Source organism: Pituophis catenifer, unplaced genomic scaffold, assembly GCF_029215685.1.
Source record: "Pituophis catenifer annectens isolate HBS135680 unplaced genomic scaffold, rPitCat1.0.hap2 SCAF_1, whole genome shotgun sequence".
In the NCBI taxonomy this organism is placed as follows: Eukaryota; Metazoa; Chordata; class Lepidosauria; order Squamata; family Colubridae; genus Pituophis; species Pituophis catenifer.
The window spans coordinates 245,095,869-245,119,043 of NW_027256881.1; the positions used below are offsets into that span (position 1 = coordinate 245,095,869).

General features: G+C 37.9%; 1 protein-coding gene across 5 annotated transcripts in view; it reads right to left on the reverse strand.

Moving 5' to 3' along the window:
* Positions 1-23,175, reverse strand: part of CHID1 (chitinase domain containing 1) — a 122,010-nt gene that overhangs the window by 34,228 nt on the left and 64,607 nt on the right. For all 5 annotated transcript variants that reach the window (XM_070957401.1, XM_070957399.1, XM_070957402.1 and 2 more), the window contains exons 9-10: positions 21,026-21,127; positions 18,546-18,695 (exon numbers count right to left, since the gene is read on the reverse strand). In XM_070957401.1, the coding sequence (XP_070813502.1) occupies positions 18,546-18,695; positions 21,026-21,127 (252 nt within the window). The remainder of the gene's footprint in view (positions 1-18,545; positions 18,696-21,025; positions 21,128-23,175) is intronic.

The following is a 23,175-nucleotide window of genomic DNA, read 5'->3' on the forward strand; positions in this document are numbered from 1 at the left end:
GACTTAACAAAAAAAGCAATACCAAAAGAAGACTATATTAAAGATAAACAAAATAAAATCAATTCCAATAAAATACCATTTGAAAGTACACATTGGCAAAAAGATACTGTTCAAATTTTCCATTAAAAGCCAGGAAGAATATTTTAATCCCATATTCCTGAAAAGCTGCCAGCGATGAGGACAACTATATGCCTTTCAGCAGGAGAAACCTTTCTTAATACCTACCAACTTCACTGATTTGGTGATTGGACCACAGATAGGGACATACATTTCTTCAGGCTAAAGATATATTTTCCCCTAGGCAATGACTTTATCATCTAATGATAAGATCGCCATAGATCAAATTGTAATCAGCAGGAATGTTTTACTTTGGAATACAATTAATACTCCTGGAATAGACTTTGTCGCGTAATGTGTTGCCAACCCTTATATTTATTTCCCCAATAGTCACATCTTCAGATTTGTGGATCTTATTATAATGCTGACACTGGCATTTGTGTGATTAGTGCTGAAAATTACAGATTCATTCCAATTTAACATGGGCTTTATTGCTGTTAATTAAGGAGAGAAACATGAAAACTGTGATGACATTTTAATTATCAAAATGCAATACTATTTGCATATTTTCTTTAAAAAAAAATTATACATCTGCTGGATTCAGTCTCTGGATCCATTACAAGCAACTGATTAATGCTGAATGCTAAGTTTTCTTGGCTTCAGCCCTGAAATCCATTAACTCTAGTTAACTATCAAATATAACAGTTAAAAGAATATTCTAGACCCTAGGTTATAGAATCCTATCAGCTACTGTGGAAAATCTAAGTTTTCCTTATTATTCCTTATAGGAATAATAAATATTCCTATTTATTAATTATCGTTACATTAGAAACATACCCTTGCACAAAAGCGACAGAAATGAATACACCTGCTTTTACTATGAGCAACTATTTTAAGGTGTTTAAATACGTCTTCTTAAGGTCTGGGGACAATAGAAATCATGGAATACGTAATTGCAACACTACTGTTCAACAGCTTGTACTTGTGCAAAGAAATCAGACATGCCAAGACATGTTAGAAATAGAAGCTGTATTGAACAGCCCTCCATACCATATAAATAGAAAAAAAATCAGATACTAATATATAATTCTTTGTATACACAGTGGGAAAGAATCAAATCTTCCCTGCCATTCAATCTTCCCTTGTTCATGTCCCAATTTTACATTTCCAGGGCAAAAGGTGAGAACTTACACTAAAACAAAAAATAACAAACTTGACACAGAGGTTGAAATTGAATAAAGGCAGCAGCTCATTGTGGGGGCTTGGATGGGGGATAACAGGCATGAAGCCCCAAGATCCAGGACTTTAACATCTTTAGTTTTGGATGGGGTGGCACTACCTGGTACTTTCTCTGTATTGTGTTCTTGGAAATAAACTTCACCTCTGCTTCAAGAAACTGCTGATGTTTTCTGCATTCTTTTTCTTCTTCCAGCTCAGAACAAACCAGATTTCTTTCTAACAATATTCCATGCAGACTGGCATACAGAAATGACACATTTATTTATATATCTCAGAATCCTAGAAGAAACCAATTAGATCAATGTAGAAAAAGGTATGCAAAAGTATTGGAACATTCCTTTAAAGTAGAGATGACAAACATATACCAATCTTCCTTAATTTTTTTTAAAGCAAAAATTAAGTGAATGGTGGGTCTCAAGCGTATGTGCATAAGTCACTCAAGATAGAAAAGTAGACTTCTGAGAACATATTCCGTGTCCCTAAAAACATTTTATATCACTGAGCCTAGAACCAGAAATAGTTCTGTACAGGCTCAGATAGGCAGACATTATCTAACTCTTTCTCACCATTGGACTTTCATCTGTTCTGATTATATCTTAGCTTAAGAGAAGGAAGCCGAAGTCAATTTTTGGTGAGGATGGGGAAAAATAGGACCAAAGCAGAATTTTTCTACTCTCAGACCAGCACTCCAAGATTATCAAGAAGCCTGTGAATTCACTCTTGTAGTATAGATTGTTCTCAACTTACAACTAATCTCCCAGTGACCGTTCAAATTTAGAATGAATTTCTCCAGGGGTACTTAGGACATCATTCCAAAGTTCTGACAGCTGCCCCTTCCTGAAGCCATGTGACTGCATGTAAGGTGCTTGGCAACTGGCCCACATTTATGGCCATTTGCAGCATACTGTGATCACACAACAATGTTTTACATTTTTGATGAAAAAATTATGTTTTTCAACAAAGCTGGCCCATAGCAAACAATTGGTTCATTAAATGAACTGTGGCATTCATTTAACAATTGCCGCAAAGAAAGTCATAAAATTAGGCTGGTCACGTAGGTGACCTGCTTTACACCCGTCATGACTTATGACTTTGATGGGCAGGTTCCATTACAGTCATAACTTGACTGCCTCAATACACAATGTACTGGTAATGCATTTGGTCAAGCAACAATTAAATGGTGCTTTTATGGATAATGCTGTACTCCAGGCTGCATTTCTAAAATATTTCGTTTTGAAATATTTTAACTGTCTGGAAAGTTCTATTCTGGAATTCTAATCACTAACAGAAAAAAAATGATTGACTGACTCACATCTGTGCATATACTTGCAAACTGAGCCAACCAATTCCAAGTTGCTGAGAGCCCTTATAAATCTGGAACAGACTCTGAATGTTGATTATGCATAGATACGTCTAACATTGCAGCATTGATTTCAGCCTAGTTTTAAAGGCCTCAAGCAAAGTGGAGAGTGGTTTGAGCACGTATAAGAAATTCTGTTCCATTGCCTTGAAGAATTCCTTGTTTTATTGAGCAGCTCTTGGTTTGCCATGATAGCCATATATACATTATTAAAAAGAAAACTTTTTATCTAAACGGAAAACATGAGAAACAGATTTGCATTTGCTTATTTATGGATGGAAGGAAATGCAGGCAGAATTATTTGTGTTGAAAGAGAAATGCAATACATTTCACACAATAAGGAAAAATAAACAAGTTACCCATGGGTCAAATCAAGTTAGGGTTCAGAGGCTTAGTGTTGTTGGCAATCTATAAGGATCCATGTTCTTCCTTCAAACGATTCCCTGTATTTAAGAATGAACTAGAGAGGCTTTCAGATTCAGTGCAACTTCAAACAGAAATTTAAATTGTACGAAGTAGAATAAGTGTGCTATTTGACTTTGCCATTATACTGCATAAATTTCTCCCAGCCATACCAACTCATTTGCGGTTTGATCTAAGGGGGAAAAAATGGTACTTGGGAAGTCACCTGAATTTAAGAAAGGACTGCTCACACACAAACTACTTGGCTTTATTTGTAGTTATTCTAAAATTCAAATGATGTTATGTTAATTTTGTTAACGTTAACATGAACATTAAGATACCATTGTTAAGCTTGCCGTTTCTTGAATTTCATTTGTTCACTTGAAACCAAAATGTAAGAAACTCCTTCCCCTCAAGTATGTTCCAAAAACTGTACGTGTTGAGTCTGTTATCTACACCTTTATAACTATCTGGTTTGGTTCTGTAACCCAACAAGACAGACAAAGACTTCAGAGAATAATTAGAACTGCAGAAAATACAATTACTACCAACCTGCCTTCCATTGAGTACCTGTATACTGCACGAGTCAAAAAGAGGGCTGTGAAAATATTTACAGACCCCTCACATCCTGGACATAAACTGTTTCAACTCCTACTCTCAAAATGACGTTATAGAGCATTGCACACTAGATACAAGAACAGTTTTTTCCTGAATGCCATCACCCTGCTAAACAAATAATTCCTTCAACACTGTCAAACTATTCACTAAGTCTGCATTACTATTAATCTTCTCATCGTTCCTATCACCCATCTCCTCCCACTTATGATTGTAACTTTGCTGCTTGTATCCTTACAATTTATATTGTTTCCTAGTATGATTTGATTGCTTATTTGTACCCTATGACTATAATTGTTGTACCTTACGTTTCTTGACGAATGTATCTTTTCTTTTTATGTACACTGAGAGCATATGCACCAAAGACAAATTCCTTGTGTGTCCAATTGGACTTGGCCAATAAAGAATTCTATTCTATTCTATTCTATTCTGTTCTGTTCTGTTCTGTTCTGTTCTGTTCTGTTCTGTTCTATTCTATTCTATTCTATTCTATTCTATTCTATTCTATTCTATTCTATTCCATTCCATCCCATCCCATCCCATCCCATCCCATCCCATCCCATCCCATCCCATCCTTTCCCTTCCCTTCCCTTCCCTTCATAGCTATTTCTCACTTCTGTGTTGTGATCTCTACCAGGCTCCCACAGGTTTATTTTTAATTAAGTTACTTTAAAAAAAAAGCAGTAATTTGAAATTTGAATGATGTATAACTTGATTCTTAGCAACAATCGCATGGCATCAGAAGAATATTCTTTGCACCCATAACAGCTGTGGTCCATTTATATGGAGAGAGCAAATTATAAATGCTTTTGCAATTGCTCTGATGCACTGAATTCATTTTTTGCATAATCTTAAGTAAGGAGGAATTACATAATAATTTATATTTTATACAATAGGATGATTGAACACTTCCTTATTACAGGTAGCTCTCAGCTTACAAACATTCATTTAATGACCCTTCAAAGTTACCACTGAAAAAGTGACTTATGACCATTTTTTTCACACTTATGACCATTGGAACACCTCCATGGTTACAGGGAAAAGCATCAAAATTTGGACACTTGACAATTGGCTCATATTTATGACAGTTGCATTGTCCTGGGATCATGTGATCACCTTTTGTGACCTTCTTACAATCAAGTAAAGTCAATGGGGAAGCCAGATTCACTTAACAAGCATGATACTGACTTAATAACTACAGTGATTCACTTAGCAACTGTAGCAAGAAAGGTTATAAAATGGGATAAAAGTCACTTCACAAATGTCTTGCTTAGCAACAGAAATGGGCTCATTTGAGGTCATAAGTCAAGGACTACTTTCTATACTATTGAAAAAATGAGAACAGTTGACTTCTAACATTGACTCTCAAATTCTATAAGACCTTTTATGACCTAACCATAGATTACATTTATGGAAATACATATGAGGGAAAGGCTACTGCTATGGAAGATAAAATATATATGTAAGGACAGTCTCAGGATCTAGAAAATAAAATGTTTTTTTTAAAAAAATGGAAGATGGTGATCAGACATTTCAGCCTTGTTTCTAAATGACTCATCTGTATATGTGTTAGGGCAGCAGTCACCAACTGGGGGTCCATGGACCACTGGTGGTCCATGAGAAAATTTTGGTGGTCTGCAGAAAAAAATGCATTTTTTATATTACACTAAATCAGGGGTCCTCAAACTACGGCCCCTGGGCCGAATACATGCAATGAACGTTTGTGTTACTGCTGAGAGTCTCCCCTTGTGGGGTCTTTTTGTGTGGGTTGGAGGGGGGCAGCAATTCTGACGGGGTCTGCTTCAGCCTCCTGGTGTTGGGCTTTGGGCAAACGCTGGAGGGAAGTGCCACTGGTGGCAAAGAGCCAGAAGGCCTTGTTCCAGTGGGACTGTATCATGGCCTGGAACTGCCTGACCATCTCAGCCCGCTGAGCCTCCAGGCGCCGGTACCTGGCCTTGCACTCCTGCAGGTCTTCCCTCTGCTTGGAAAGCCTATGCACGTAGTCCTCAGTGAGGTGCTTCTGCTGAGCCTCCTTCTCGGTCAGATCCAATTTGAACTGAGCCAGCTGTTTTGCCAACTCTTTCTCATTGTGGCTGCTTAACTCCAACAACTGCTTCCTGTTGGGGCCTAAGGAGCCCGGGCAGGCAGGCGAGGAGTGGCTAGGAGGGGAAGGGTGACTAGAGGCTGGCGAGGTGCCCCTCGACGTGAGTAACATCAAGTTGGCCATGCCAACCCAGTCACATGACCACCTAGCCACACCCACCCAGCTGGTCATTAAGTAGAGCATATTAGTGGTCCACAGGAATTAAAATTATGAATTTAGTGGTCCCTGAGGTCTGAAAGGTTGGTGACCCTGTGTTAGGGAGTCCAAGAATGTCCAACAACTCCCATTTTAATGCATTCAGCCATAAATAAGAACTGGAATAGCCTTGCTAGTTTCCAAGATTTTGTTAAATTAGCTTTTTTCTTGATATTAAATGCAACTCATAAGGCTCTGGTTCATCAGCTGTATGTTGCTGTTAGGGACGTCACATAATACTTAAGCAGGAGGTCACTGAAAAAGGTAACCCACTCTCTTTGCCCTAAACATCAATTAAACTCTATCTACCCAAGAGAAAAGAACAATCACTTCCTTACACACATCTATCTTCAAGATGCGACCCAGACACTTTATCATTCTTTCAGGGTTTTTTTTTTTTTTTTTTTTACAATTAAACAAATGGACACATTAAGGATAGAATTCTGGGGGGGGTTCTTTTTTCTGTTAGAGTTGTCTGTCAGCTCCAGTGTGCTATTGGCATGGAGCTGCCATTCATGGGGGGAGGAACGCACAAACCTCGTTTCAGCCCAGCATCTGCTTCGTCGAGCCTCCCAGGAACTGATAGGATTGACAGGAGGGAATAGCTGGGGGATGACATCATCATGGCCAGCCGGAAATAACAAGGGGATTAACTGTTCAGACACTGGTTGCAAATACTCAAGTGAATTAACTGTTTAAATGCTGGTTGTAAATACACAAGAATTAAACATAAGCCAATGTCCGGGTCACATGGGAGGGAGCAGCGCGCGTGATTGGGTGGTGATAACTAATGGATAAATGATGGTGGGAAGCACAGGGCAGTAGCCCTAACAAGATTTTCATCTGTGATTGTCAGTGAGTGCCAAGAAGTGATTAAACTAAGGTAGAAGCCATCCAGATTCATTCCTTTTATTTCCTTCTGTTTGGAACCTGACATTGTCTTTTTTATTAGTTTAGAATACAAAATACATAAATATACAAAAACAAATAATAGGAAAAACAGGAGAGAGAAAAGGGAAGGGAAAAGTGTAGAAAAGAAGGGAAAAAGAAAGAAAAGGCATTGACTTCCGACTCCCTTTGGTGCAGTAGAATAAGATAATAACATCAAAACTTTTTACTTTTACATAATAGTAATATAAACTAGCCATTTCTATAACAACAAATATATCTAATCGGTAAAACCTAAAATCAAAGTTTCATTTTTTTCCCACCTCAAGCACAAAGTCCAGAAGCAAAAGTAATTGGGTTTTTTTTTCTTTTATCAAAGAAGTCAATTTAGCCATCTCTGCTAACTCCATTAACCTTTGTAGTCCATCATTATTTGTAGGAAGAAGCACCCAATGTTCTATTAAAGTATAAGAATGCCAATCAATTTTGAAAAATCTTAAATGACTTTTAGGTTTTTTTTTTTTCAGGTAAACTTGAAAGTAATGTAAACTTTCCTTCAAATTGAGCTCATCTCGTGGTTGTTTAATGGATGCATCCATGTAGTTTTCTTGGCAATTATAAAGTTGTTTTCAGAAACCTTGCTTAGTACATTCTCTTTCTCCTTCAAAATCTATCTAGAATGGTATTTCCTTTAAGCTAGAAGCTGCCACTTAGCTGGGCCTGAGAATTATGATTTCTTTTAAAACAATATCAATATGAAATGTGTTAGTTTGGAAACTCAGCTGAGCTACAGCAAACTTGTTTGTTTACATGGTACAGACCATTCCTCCAGTCACTCCACTACTGCAAACAGAACTGTTTTTATAATTAAAAACAACTGAAAAATACTATACGTAATAAGAATATAATCAGAATAACTCTGGAAACAATAGAGACACCTCTTAATCCAGATCAATTATTTTTAACTAATATATACACAAGAAGAAATCAGCTGCTTAATCTCATCCCTTTTTTACTAATTCACATGTCAGTTAAAACTTCTGCAGGAAATGACTAAATTTGTGACACTACTCCTTTCTCTAAAACATATCGATTAAATAATCAAGAGTTAAGACTTTATTGATAGGCCAATTAAGAGATGAAAAAACTCTTTTGCAATGAATAATGAATAAGGATGCTTTAACTTTCTTAGGAAATTGGCCCTGGCAAAGAGATACTGAATTGTCTCTCCACTTTATATCAACCCAACTCCAAACACAGGAATTAATGGAATTTGTTATTTCAAGAGTTCGAAATATTATAGTTTATCATGAAAAAGAGTTTAATAGCGTAGTTAGAGGGAAAAGAAATAAATCCTTCTTGATCTTTTTCACATTGGCCACACACTCTTATGAATTAAAACATGACTGGTAAAAATCAAAATAGCAATAGCAATAGCATTTAGACATATATATACTGCTTCAAAGTGCTTTGCAACCCTCTAGTTTACAGAGTCAGCATATTGCCCCCAACAATGAGGACAATCTGGGTCCTCATTTCACTGACCTCAGAAGGATGGAAGGCTGAGTCAACCTTGAGCCAGTCAGGAACGAACTCCTGGCAGTCGGCAGAATTAGGCTGCAATACTGCATTCTAACCACTGGGCCATCATGGCTAAATGGTTAAAAATGAAGATGGAATTAACTTTGGTATCTCATGGAAGAAGTGTGAGAAGTCAGAACAAGGATTACTGGAAAATCTACTGATGTTTTGTACTGTCTCTTGTTCTCTTCATACGATACATAGGCATTACTGTCCTTGAGGTGTCGGAATAGGGAAGAAAGGGACTTCACAGACAGAAATGGCTGTGTTGGGCAAGGAGAAAGCAGCTGAAGTCTGTATTCAATTGCTGCATCACGATATTCCAAGATCCATAGAGTCAGAAGAACTTCATTTTGAGTATGGGAAGAGAGTATGGAAGAGAGAACTTTAAAACCACTGAAGAAGTAGAAGATTTAGGAAGCCAGAAATACAGAGATAATAGCAAGAAAAAAATCAGCTGGAACACTAATAGGAAAAGTATTTTTGCTGCTTTTTTTCAGTTTAGTTCCTTCTGCATAATATGTCCTCCTATAATTTTTAAGTAATATAAGCCAGACAGAGTTATTCTCGTGATTGAGTCATCAAACAAACTGGTAGATAAATGAAAGTAGATCATTTTATTTCAGGACTTGGAATGGTATTATTAATCATTAGTTTGAGTTCTGAAGTGCTGTTTTAACATCTACCATACACAACTAAAAATTATTTTTATTAAACTTGTATGTTGCCCATTTTGCCAGTTGCAACTCTAGAGGCACAATTAAAATATAAAGAGGTACCTTAGAAAAATGATTCTGTTTTTCCCATCAAAACAGAAACCCTACAAGTGTGAAGATTCAAAGCCTTATTTGAATTTTGTGTTATTATTTTTTTTAGAAAAAGTAGATCAACCAGACATGGAAATTTATTCCAGGAAAAAAGAGAACATACTAAGATGTAAACTGCTTTTTTCCCTTTAATATTAGCATATTAGATATATTAGAAATATACCTGTTTATTCTATTCCATAAACTAGTAATCTAGAAACAATAAGGCACCTATCTATTATATTATTTAAAATATTTTATTTCATAGTAGTACTATTTATTAAGCTATACATAGATTGAGATTTGCAAATATAAGTATTGATTAATTTATTCCTCCTTTTTTTACCACATCGCCAGGTGGAGATAAAAATGCAATTTCAATCAGTAGTTAGTGGATTTTTAGCTTGAATTTTAATGTAAAATAAGGAATGCAATTAAAAAAAAAATTCCTTACTACGCAGAAATCAGAGTTTGAAATTAAATTTGTACAGCAACTAAGTTTATTTTAAATTACAACTCCTGGTTAACACATACTGAGATGCATAAAAAAAAAAGAGATAAATACCATAACATCCACAAGTATGGCAAATTTCCAATTTGCTTTTGTTATTCCTCTACTACAAAAACTCTGACCTCATTGTTTTGATCATCTTGCAGCAAGTGAAAGGTTTTTTTTTTTTTTTTGCTTTTACTGATACTACCTGGCTAATTACTGGATCTATTGATTAGAAATAAAGATTGCAGAAAATACTGAAGAAGAAAGAAAATCATTAAACCTTCATGTTCACTGCATGGTATCTCTGCTGACTGTAACCAGCAATTATGAATGTTTTTCCTTGAAAATAGAAAAAGATATGAAACAGGATATCTGTGATACCAAGATAATTAAAATAATATGCCAAAAGATCTCCTGTTTCCCCGGTGTAGCACCTGAGAAAAACAATGTGCCCGTGATGAACTCTTTAGCACCTAGGAATATCTGTATCCTATATAATTCTATTTTTAATTTTATATTCTTTGCTTGCTGGTATAGATAGGTTTTGTGATTGGTGGCCTCCTATCATGCTAACCATTGTGTGTGAGAACTCACAGAACTCCAAGTGTTCCCATTACTCTAAAAAGTTTCAGAAATCCTGACTGAACAGTTCCAAGCAAAATCGCTTACAAAACCAAAGATTACATACTTCACTTTGATATCAACATGATTTAATGTCAACAGTTCCTTTAAGCACCTTTGGAAATTCCTACCCTAGGGCTAGTTAGGGAGTTTATTAGATTTCTGGAATTCAATCTTGAATTTCAAGAATTGCACCGTCAAAACAAAAGCTGAGATGTTCAAATAAATCATAAAGAAAATGGGCTCTAGAAGCTTATCTATTGCAACAGGTAAGAAAACAGAAATCTATTAGGATGTCAATTATGTGGACATTTATCCCATTCTCAGCTAACACATATGAAAAAAATAATCTTAGTAACATAGAAACTACAGCTCTTAGACAACCTCCTCCAAAAGAAATTGAATCCGTAAACTTATTACCATGTGGAAGCAGCATAGGTAATAAAAGAGTATTAAGTTGGAAATACACATATTTGCAACTCGGTGGCATTCACATCATTGCCTTCACATTCTATTAGATTTTAAAGTTTCAGAAAGACAGGATAATACCAAGTCAAATTTTCGGGTTTTGAATTTTTCAGACAAAGGTTTTGGTAAACATATACTAACAAAGGTAAAAGTAAAAAACATACTGAGTTATTGGTACACGTGAATTTAGTTTTATTTTGCCCCTTCAAAAGTATAGTGCCTATAAGAATTAATTAATAAATTAAATTAAATTAATTAAAAAAGAACACTTATTTTGATTTCACCATGGTCAGGTTTGTAGCCTGTTTCCCTGAAAATAAGACCTCCCCGGATAATAAGCCTAATTGGGCTTTTGAGTGCATGCGCTAAAATAAGCCCCCACCAAAAATAAGCCCTCCCTGAAAATATTTAAATGCATGCGCAGCCAGTCCCCGCCATTTCCTCTGGTTAGGGAGACAGAGCTGGAAATCAGGTAGATGGCAAGAGGATCCCCGTCTTGCTCCACGCGCCCCCAAATAATAAGACCTCCTCGAAAATAAGACCAAGCGCTTATTTCGGGGTTCAAAAAAATATAAGACAGGGTCTTATTTTTGGGGAAACACGGTAGCAAAACAAAGAGAAAGGAGTTCCTTTTGTCAGAGGAAATAGTCCTTGAAGCATACCTGTAACCTAAAGGAGTTTTGCTTGTTTCTAGCCACTAGAACTGAAGATCAGCTGGGCCCAAATGAATAAACATTACAGGGCAAAGACAATTAGTATAATGAATCGTTCTGAATAAATTCCAATTATATCAGATTGTGAATGTGCTTAATTATAAAGGCTCGTGTATTTTTAAATTACAATTATACCTATTGATGTGGCAATTAAACATGTTAGATTGAGGCATTGTTTATCATTAGAAATGATAGAAATTAAGACACAAAAAGAAAACGGTGCAATCAAATTCAGAGCAACCACACATGCAGAAGAAGCAGCAACTAAGGATAAATGCCATGCATTTCATGTTGAACATTTTATTTTCTTCTAAAGTTGGGAGGAAAGATCCCATATATTGAATGGACAGACCTCAGAAAAGAAGAATTCTTCAGAAGATGCAGAAATAATCAATTTGGCTGAAACTTAAAAAAGGTTTCAAGATAACTGTCTAGGCAGATGTTTAATCACCATATGAGGAAATAACAACATAAGGATTTTCCAAAGATTTCTTCTAACATATATCTAGTTAGGATAAATTTATTAATTGAATATTAAATGAAATGCAATTTGGATTCCTTAGTTTATAGTTAGTGCTCTCATAAGTGTATGCCGCCAAGAAACAGAAAAGAGAAGAAGACAAGGCTATTAACAAAATCCCTTTGTGGATCTTATTCAAACGATAATTTAATCTCAGAAGTAACTCCAGATTATAGCTTGTTGGCACATGCTGGGCTGCCCTACAGAATTCTATTGAAAACAATATCCAGTCTTCATTGTTGCAAAGAAAAATAGGGAATCTATCACACTATTTAGCTTACATATGGGAATAAGCTATTATCATACATCTTTATATATATATCCTACCATAATAATCATATTATTATGGTAGGATAATACAATAATACCATCCCCCCCCCCCCTCTCTCTCTCTGAGAAATCCAGTGATGTATATGCAGGCAAAAAGAGATAGAAAAATCACATTTTTGCTGATAGTTCTCATTGTCAAGTACAAAATAAAACAAAGTCACTATTAAAATAAATATTGACAATTTCTAATAGTGATTTCTAATTTTAATTTATTTCTGTTTTCTAAATAATGCTAAATGCCCATCGTTTATATCTAATCTTGTGCATGAAAAAGAAGCAAAAATTGCAAACCAGAAGGGCTCTAGTGCAGAAAACCAGATATGAGCTTCCAATATCAGATTGGGACCTTTAACTACATATTTCTCTTACTTACTTTCTATCTGTCTCCTTTCTTTGCTAGGTAGAATATACTTTTGTCTAATGCCCCTGTTCTTTTCCAACAACTAGCGCAATAAATTAATGAGGCAATTTACAGAAGCAACTACTGCAAAACAATGAATCATATGGATGCCTGGATAAACTTTCTAGCATCCCACTTAGGAAATATCTACTTAAGGAAAAAGAAAAAAACCCAAATCATATACCCTCTAAGACAGGGCTGTCAAACTCTCAGCCCGCGGACCAGATGTATCACGTGCTGGCTACGTCCACACCCGGTTTAGTGAAGGGGAAAAAAATCCCGATATGTCACGTAATCCCGCCGTGACGACGCGAGTTTGACACCCCTGCTCTAAGAGTAACTACCGTATTTTCCGGCGTATAAGACGACTTTTTAACACATGAAAATCTTCTCAAAAGTCGGGGGTCGTCTTATACGCCGGGTGTCGTTCTCCTGTAACCAGGCAGACCAGCCCGAAAGGCTGCAACTCAGCTGGGATCGCCAGAACCATGGCTCTGATGGTCCCAGCTCTGACGGTCGATCCCAGCTCTGACGATCCCAGCTGAGTTCCCTGCAACTCAGCTGGGATAGCCAGAAACCATGTAAAAGGAAAAGTTTTTTCCCTTTTACTCTGACAATCCCAGCTCTGACGATCCCAGCTGAGTTCCCTGCAATTCAGCTGGGATCGCCAGAACCATGGCTCTGACGGTCCCAGCTCTGACGGTCGATCCCATCCCAGCTGAGTTCCCTGCAACTCAGCTGGGATAGCCAGAAACCATGTAAAAGGAAAAAAGTCTTTTCCCTTTTACTCTGACGATCCCAGCTCTGACGATCCCAGCTGAGTTCCCTGCAACTCAGCTGGGATGGCCAGAGCCATGTAAAAGATAAAAAGTTTTCCCCCTCCAGCTTGCTTACCTCAGCTGCTAGTCCCAACGCTTGCCTTGCTTCGCTTGCCTGAATCTATTCCATCAGCAATCAGCAATCAAGCAAGCAGGGAGTTGTGGACTTCAACTCTCAGAATTCCTCAGCCAGCAAAGCAAAGCTGGCTGAGGAATTCTGGGAATTGAAGTCTACAAGTCTTAAAGTTGCCAAGGTTAGAGACCTCTGTTCTATTGGGTAAGTTTTTTTCCCCTTTGGGAGCTTTAAAAAAAATAGTCAATTGGGTTTTTTTTAGTTGTTCTTTTTTAGACCTAGCCATTTAAAGTTTAGGAAGTTTTAAATTTAGCTTTCATATAAAAATAAAAATAAAATAAAATAAAATAAAATAATATTTGTGCAGCTTTCTGAGATTTAGTGTGTTTCTGTAGTGTTTCACTGTAACTACACAAACACACAAAATCTCACAAAGCTGTATGTGGAATTTTGTGTGTGTAAAGTGTGAAAGTTGGTTTTTTGGACTTTTTGTGGCTGTGTGAGGTTCCTGCTTGTTGCAGGGGCCATTTTGGGTCTAGCACAGCTGCTTTTACATTGTGGGTGAGCCAGTTGTGTTGTGTGTGTGTAGAGTGTGAAAGTTTTTTGGGGGGGCTTTTTGTGGCTGTGTGAGGTTCCTGCTTGTTGCAGGGGCCATTTTGGGTCTAGCACAGCTGCTTTTACATTGTGGGTGAGCCAGTTGATGTTTTTTAATTTTTATTTGGTGTGCATTGGAAGAGGGGTAGTCTTATATGACGAGTATAGCCCAAACCCTATATTTTAACAGGAAAAGTTGGGGGTCGTCTTATACGCCCAGTCGTCTTATACGCCGGAAAATACGGTATGTAAAATAAAACATGCTTTATTTTATTTTACCATTCTTTCCTGTTCAGGATGTCTTAAGTAGCAGATGAGGTGAAGGGTGGATGGTACAATTTCCATGCTACTATCCACTGCCTAAAGCAGTGTTTCTCAACCTTGGCAACTGTGCGTTGACTTCAACTTTGAGGCAGCTTGCTAAGGTTGATCTAGAGGGCCACCCACTACCATTATTGCATCATCACTTCAACTAGTTCTACCTGTTACCCTCCTGTAACCCAGAGAATTTTGGATGAGGCCAACATATTTCCTCGTAGCATCTGCCTCATGCTTCACTCTGAGGGGGCCTTGTCAATCAAGCAATCTTACATCCATTCATATGTTTGCTGTAACAGTAGTAAATACCACTAAAACAAGCCTCAAACCTATTTTGCTATATCGTAACAAAACAACAGAGAAAAACTCTGGGTGGACATGAAGGTGGGACGAAAAGAGAGGCAAATCATCTCATCACATAATAGGCCTGCTTAGCTGAAGAGCCATGAATAATTCTGTACGTGCTAATGTTGCGCTGGAAGTACACAATCATTTTTCTCCTTATAATTTTCTCTTTAATGGTGACACTGTGAGCTACTGAGAATAAAATAATCTGTACTGCAGTTTTTTCCTCCCATTTCTAACTTGCGTATCAAAATTATCTTTGAATCAATGGTAATTTCCCAGAATCTCTGTAACAGCAATTCTGTGGATACATGATTTTCTTCGTATGTCAAAAACTAAAGCTGCAATGCAAAGCAAGAGATTGCCACTCTGCTTACTCAGCTACATTGCTAGATTACTTCTAACAACCTAATTTTATTCAAAACGTTTAAAGGCTTTACACACACACACACACACACTTGAGTTTACTGCCAAAAAATTCTGAATATAGAATTACAACCCAACTGTAATCAGTTCAACATTTTTTTAAAAAGCATGGTTAACAGATTATTATATCTGATATTTGAGGCACATTCTGTGTTATTGTATAGATACTCATCATTTTTTCTTCACTGATTTACTCTTGCAAACAACCCTTATTTAATAATGCTGCAAATGCATCTTCAGATGCTCTTATTGGAACAAAAGCTACCAGTAAATTGGCACCTGTTTTGGAGGTAGTCTATAAGATGTTTGACATTGTTTGCTTTTAGCACAGGCAATTTCTTTGCTTTTAGTACAGGGGAATTATTTCAGACTTGTAGAAACTCAGTTTTCAAATTCTGGTATTAAAGAAAAACAAAAACAACATTGAAATGGGAAGATAGCAATGCATGCCACAAAAGGCTGGGTGCAATCTTACTTTTCCAAAATAAGTTAATTCCTACATTTAGCAGAATTCAAAGTGACACAGAATCTGTACGTACTGACAATACAGGTGACTATTCAAAGGACCAAATTCTTCAAAAATCATTTGCACTCATCTGTATCATACAAATTAAATGTGCTTTAGATTAGTCAGCAGAAATGGTATTTAGAAATTGCTAGTGATATTCAGAAATGCAAAAGGACTTGGCTTTGCAAAGTTTCACTGCAGAAGTAAAATTTCCATATTATTAAACATGTCACCTTGATCTGCTTCACAGCATTTTAATGCAAAGCCCTTTCAGTGCAAAATTGAACAAGAGCTTGTTCTTACGTGTGTTTCATGGGTATAGTAGAGAGAAGAACAATATATAGAAACAGGGAAGAGGAAGTATGTTAAGTTCCTCCTCACTATAATTTAACAAAAGATAGAGGATTCAGCTTTACAAGGAAAAAAGCCCATAAGAAGCTTCAGCGAAAGACGGAGCCAACAGACTGTGAGGATCTGGCTTCCTTTTTCTTTTCTTTCCTACCTTCTGTGGAAGAGGAAATTTGCTTTTTCCAACCAGTTCCACTCTACTACTAATTGAGATAAGAACTAAGGGGCTTCCGGTTTCCTTGTCCTCGGCGACGGCGGTGCCTTTTGAAGCTCCGCCAGCCCCGCTGCCTGTAGAGCCGCTTCGCGACCCAGAAGCGGCTCGAAAACTTCAAAATCCTTAGGATTGCTGAAGCAGAGATCGCAGGGTACAGGTCGAGCCCCTGTAACCCCCCAGGGAATTGTTTCTGGGGAGAGAACAGGCGCGGCTCCCTCCCAACCTGCTGAAACTCCGGGCGACGTGGGACGATTCTGCTCCGCAGAACAAGCCGGCTGCAGGAAACTCAAAGCGAAAAGAACCAGCCTTAATAAACAGCGAAATTATCTGAATCCTGAATGCATATCAAAAGGCTTTATAATGTTTTGTTAGAAAGGGATTCAGAAACCGAATTAGTTAAAGATTGTATGATTAAGTGGGCACAAAATTTTGAAGAACCAGTGATGTTGGAAACATGGGAAAAAATTTGGGTTCAGAATGTTAAATTTACACAGTCGCAGAATCTGAGGGAAAATTTCTATAAAATGTTTTATAGATGGCATTTAGATCCCAAAAAGTTGTCATGTATGTACCCTAATGTTCAGCCAAAATGTTGGAGATGTGAATGTTTGGATGCTACGTATTATCATGTTTGGTGGATCTGTAGGAAAGTTAAGGCTTTTTGGATAAAAATTTGGTGGGTTATGCAGAATGTTTTGAAGAAAAAAATTCAATTTTCTCCACAACTGTTTTTATTGGGTATAGTTAAGGGTTTTACATTGGGTGAAACAAAATTGATATTGTATATGATAACAGCAGCAAGATTGTTGATAGGTAAATACTGGAAGAATGAAGTTTTGCCCACTATTGAGGAATGGACGTTGAAGATGGCCAGTTTTGCAGAGATGGCGAAGATTTCAGCATATTTAAAAGGTTGTTCACAAGAGACTTATGAATGGGAATGGAAAAGGTGGATAGAATATGTTCAGAACAAATATCAAACTAGAAAGTATCAAATAGCTTTTATTTGAAAATAATGTATTAGAAATATTTTAATGTAATGAGGTAAAGAGAAAAATTATACAGGGGAGGGAGGGGTTCAAGTCTACATATAAGTGTGATATTAAGGGTTCTTTATGAGTATGAGTATATTACAGGGAAGTCTGGGGGGAGGGGAGGGTTAGGGAGGGTTAGGGAGGTTGGGAAGTTTGGGGGGGGAGGTGGGGGGGAAAAAGGGGTGAAAATGTAATTGTAAAACTTTTGCAATAAAAAAAAAAGAGAGAGATAAGAACTAAGGGTTATCTGGAAACTAAGAAACTATGGATTAATGTAGAAAAGAGATAGACAAACCCACAGTAACTGGAATAGAATGCTGGTTACGGAGAAAGGGGAACAGACATTTAAACATAATCAGCAAAATCTATGGCCAAACTAAACAATATAGCAGTAGAAACATTGTTTTTCTACATTCCTAAGAAATAGAATATGTGGTTATACATACACAATTAAAGGAACAGATGGGAGAAAAGAAATACAGTGTTGAACCCCAATGCTTGCTGAATTTAGACTGATGCTGGCCAACTGTTGCTATAGTCACTTTTTTACATTCTTGGGTCATTTCTGGTATGAGAGCCATGAAGTTAAAAATGACTACAGGATAGAAATGAGGATGCAGGAAGGAAAAAATTATCCCTCTTTTCCTTTGCTTTGGATATCTTCGTCACATTCGTGTTTCTATTGGAAGCACCAAGGCGCTTCCGGATTGAAAGGATTACCACTGTTGCCCAGGAGATGCTCCTTTCATGTCCCAGTTAATGTGCCACCGACACGGTACCTATTTATCTACTCACGTTTGCATGCTTTCAAACTGCTAGGTTGGCAGGAGATGGAGTGAATGATGGGAATTCACCCCATCACACAGCAGCACTTGGGTCTCAAGCATGGGCTTGCTGATTGTCAACTCAGCATCCTAACCACGTGAGCCACCGTGCTCCTTGGATACTACGTTTAACTGTACCAAGATTTCTAGAGATATATACATGCATACAAAATATATACTGTATATATAAATTCCACTTTATTAATACATACAATGTTTTCAGAAAACTCAAGACTTTGAAAACTTACCTGTTGCCAACTATGGGGTCTCTTATATTACTTGAATAATCCATGCCATAAAAATTAAGCCCCAGAAGAATTTTTTTTCTCCATTTGGATTCTGGATCCAGCATCTCAATACAAGCTTGCACCCAAGGCAGTGGGGCATTGGGGCCAGACCTGTAGAAAGAGGAAGAAAGAAATTAAGGTTCAAATTGTAAGATTCCCCCCAAAAATAGAACCATGTTTAATGAGATTCTAGTCTAAAATCAGTATTTTCCAGAGTAAAAAAAGGAGTTAGAAGTAGAAAAATACAGTTTTTTAAAAAAACTCGTACCACAGTATGTATCCATCTATCCATCCATCCATCCACCCTGTTTATTTTTGTCCTAGTTTCTGCCATTTCTGTAACTGTCTTTTTGTTGTTGTTTTTAGTTTACTCTATTTTACAATATTATATGCCATTTGGGGCATTTTTCCCAAGAAAGGGAAGATATATATTTTACTAGAAAGAAAACTGCTCTGAAAAAAAGACAATAGTTATATGGGAAAATTCTTAAAAAGTACTATTCACAATCTCTCCCTCTACAATTCTAAAATATTAGATTCACATATATGTAAATGTGGCTATAACAATCTTCATCTGTAAAGGGTTTTTGAAATATTCATCTGTGCACTGGATTTTTCCAGTATAGATCCTTCAGGCGGTTTGGATAAAATTCTTTTTGAAATGGCTGTTGCTTCATGTTTTACAATCTGCTTCTGTATTACATTTTTTGGTGTCTCTTAATGTGTCCACCACTGGCTAGAGATAGCAGTTATGTTAAAAGTATATTTTATCAACATGGAATTCTTTTTGTATTTCCCTGGACCAGTTGCAGAATGATTTCTTTTATTCTATGTGTATACTTAGTTGACAGTTAAAATAAGAAGCTAAAAGTTTTAAGACATGGTTTGATAAAATAGAAAGAAGATGTATCTATTAGAATTGCTTCAAAGCAGAGAAGAAAGAAAATATAAAAGAAGAATTGCTTTCTTCTTTCACTTTCCACAAGCAGTATACAAACATGTATTTTTAGGAATCTCCTTACCAAAGTGAAATCAATAATAAAAAGTTAGATATATACACAAGCCAAAAGGTTTATTTACATTTATTATGCATTTTCTAATAAATATTTTCACTGCTTCAACTGAGCTAATGAGTGATGTATATTTGAATATTTACAGTATATTAACTATATTATTACTGAGTATTAATTATCTCTATCCTGTCTTCCTGCTGCCAATCTTTTAGGCTGCTCAGTCTAGGCAGGCAGGTTCTCCACTGAAGATGCTTAATTGGGCTAAAGTCCTAAGTGTATTTGGAAATAACCTATCTGACAAAAAAGTAAACACGCAAGAAAATAGTTTATGAGAGGGAAAAAAAGTGTATATTTACACTCAAGTATAGGATGAAATAATTTTACAAACGACAACTAATTTTAATTGTCAGTGATTAATTCAGTTCATATTGATTAAGCTTTTTTGGCCGCATCTCATTCCTTGATTAAGCTTTTTGGGCACATCTCCTTCCTTGGTTGGAGGGAAAGGATTTAAAAAAAAAAAAAAAAAAGGTATGATACACACTAGTACTGTGATGGTGAACCTATGACAGTGATGGCTAACCTTTTCTGGACCAAGTGCCAAAGCATGTGTACAAATGCACGTGCACATGACCGAACTCCCAAAATGCAATGTGCACACAGCCCACGCGCATGTGCCCCACCCCAGGCATGCATGTGCGGCTCCCTGCATGCGCCCCGCCCCCGAGCATGCGCATGCGGCCCCCTGCATGTGCATGTGGCTGCCATACGCGCCCTGCCTATGGCCCTCGCATAAACCCCGCCACCCGCCAGCACCAACTGGCGTGTGCACATGAGCAACGGAGCTGAACTGGGGCGACGGCTTGCATGCCCACAGAGAGGGCGCAGCGTGCCACCTGTGGCACACGTGCCATAGGTTCGCCATCATGGACCTATGGCATATATGCCAGAAGTAGCACACAGAGCCATCTCTCTGGGCATGCTAGCCGTTGCCCGTTGCTCTTCTGGGTTCCGGTGCACCAGCTGGTCTTCGCACGCGCACGCGCAGGAGCACCGGAAACCAGAAGAGCAGCTCCTTGGCAGAGTGCGCATGCCAGCCAGCTGGTCTTCATGGCCGCATGTGTGCCAGAAACCGAAAGACCAGGTGACTGGCATGCATGTGCACGCCGGAAACCAGAAGCTCATTTTCCGGTGTTCCGCGCTCCCATTTCAGCACTCAGTGTCAAAAAGATTCACCAACACTGCACTAGTATAAAGGGCTGCCTCTAAGAGACCTAAGATTGTTGATATATAAACATTTTAGGAGAATGTCATTAGAGTTATACTCAATCAGTTATCGTCTTACTATTAAGAAACAGGATGAATGTGACCTCCAGCTGAACACGAGCTCAGTTCTTAGTGCTGTTGTACCTGTGCATTTTGCCTTACCCCAATTGTGATGAATAATCATATGTCATGAGGCTGAAACTGTCCACCACTGGGGCCAGCTGATCAAATTCTTTCTTGGTAAACATTCCCAACTCGCTAGTTCTGTTAAAGGAAAAAGAGAAGAAAAATTGGAAGGGTTATTCATTCATTCATTCATTCAACCTTCAGAAGTTGTGAATGCTCCAATAGTGGAAGTTTTAAAGAAGAGATTGGACAACCATTTGTCTGAAATGATATAGGGTTTCTTGCCTGAGCAGGAGTTTGTCCCTTCCAACCATTCCATTCCATTCCAGGATTAACATTCTACAAAAATCAGGTATAAGGCTCTGTCCTAAAGAGTTTAAATCTAAATAGAAGTTAAGTAAAAACAAGAGGGGGAAGAATGGAATAGAGACGGGATTAATCAGGGGAATAAGATGCAGTTTCTTCAGTTGCATTAAATTATGTGTAGGAAATGATATTAAAGGTAGATTTTCAGAAAGGATTTGAAACGTTTGTTAAGCCCATTATGGTAGCTCACAGGGAAGAAACCGACTATATCACAGATTCAGAACAGGACTCAGATTAAGTTTTGCAATGAGCAAAGGATCAGACTATAGAATCTTGGTTCTGAATATTATATTTGTCATTCTTCACTGACAATGTTAAGGTGGGGACCTCCCTATAGTTTTTGACTTTTTTTCCTTACAGATTTTCTTACAGTTTAATCAAAAGGATGGCTATTTAATACCAGCAGTCTTCAATTTATAATCATACTGTAATTCATGGGTTCTCAAATTACGGCCTGCAGGTCGCATGTGGCCCGCCGAAGCCATTAATCCAGGCCGCGCAGGACCACGAGGCTGCCCCACCCACATCGCCCCACCCATCCTTCGGCCGAGCACAGGACTTACCTTTGCGAGCCCCGTGGGCTGGAACTGAAAAGTAAGGCCAACAATTTTGGCCTGCAGAGATATTCTGGAGGTGGGGGAGGTGAAAAATGGGGCACACAGAAGCCCCAGGAGGCCAAAAAATGGGCAAAAACTGCCTGTTTTTGCCAAAAAAAACAGGCTGTTTTTGCCTGTTTTTGGCCTGCAGAATGCTGTTGGAGGTGGGGGAGGTGAAAAACGAGGTGCACAGATGCCCCAGGAGGCCATAAAAATGGGTGAAAATGGCCCATTTTTGCCTGTTTTTGGCCTGCAGAATGCTGCTGGAGGTGGGGGAGGTGGAAAATGGAGCACAGTTGCCCCAGGAGGCCAGAAAATGGGTGAAAATGGCCTGTTTTTGGCCAAAAAATGGGCCATTTTTGCATGTTTTTAGCCTGCAGAATGCTGTTGGAGGTGAGGGAAGTGAAAAACAGGGCACACAGACACCCCAGGAGGCCAAAAAACAGGCAAAAACAGCCTGTTTTTCACCTCCCCGCCTCCAGAAGATAAAGAGAGAGAGATAGAGGGAAAGAGAGAGAGACAGAAAGAGAGGGATAGAAAGAGAAAGAAAGAGAGAAAGAGAAAGAAAGAGAGGGAGAGACAGAGACAGAAGGAGAGAGAGAAGAGAGACAGAGAGAGATTTGTCAAGCTCCTTGGAGATGAGAAGAACTGCTACAAAACTGAGTTTCCTGAAGTGGACCACTAGACTCCTAAACAATTGAAAAAATGATCTAGTAAAAAGAAAAGTCAACCAAAAGAGCAACATGCAAACAAAAGCAAATACAAGAACAAGCCTTTTCCCGAGAAATCAACCCTAGGAAACACTTGACCTACATGTAATTCTTCAAATACTTGGCTCCTAGTTACCTTGATTAGGAAGGGCATAGGAAGGGCAAGGAGAAAAAAACCCAACTTCCACATCGATATTATATATTGTTATGTGAACTTTTCAAGGTTTCTTCAAAATAATCTAGCTATGCAAACTTCTGGTAAGATGGTGATAAGGGAGGCTGCATTTTTTATGAGATAGATAAAACTGCCTTGCTTGCTTTTCATTTTTATCCTAGATTTTAAGTACAGTTCAGCCTGCAGCTTCCCTTTGCTTACGCTTTAGAAACATCCCTCTTCCTGTTGTTCCTACAGATTTGCATTTTCTTTTCCATCACAGCCACTTCAATGAGGCAAGTGGGAGCTATGCAGCATAAAGCTGTTTTAATAGTGCTAGAGAAAGTTGCCAAAAGCCAA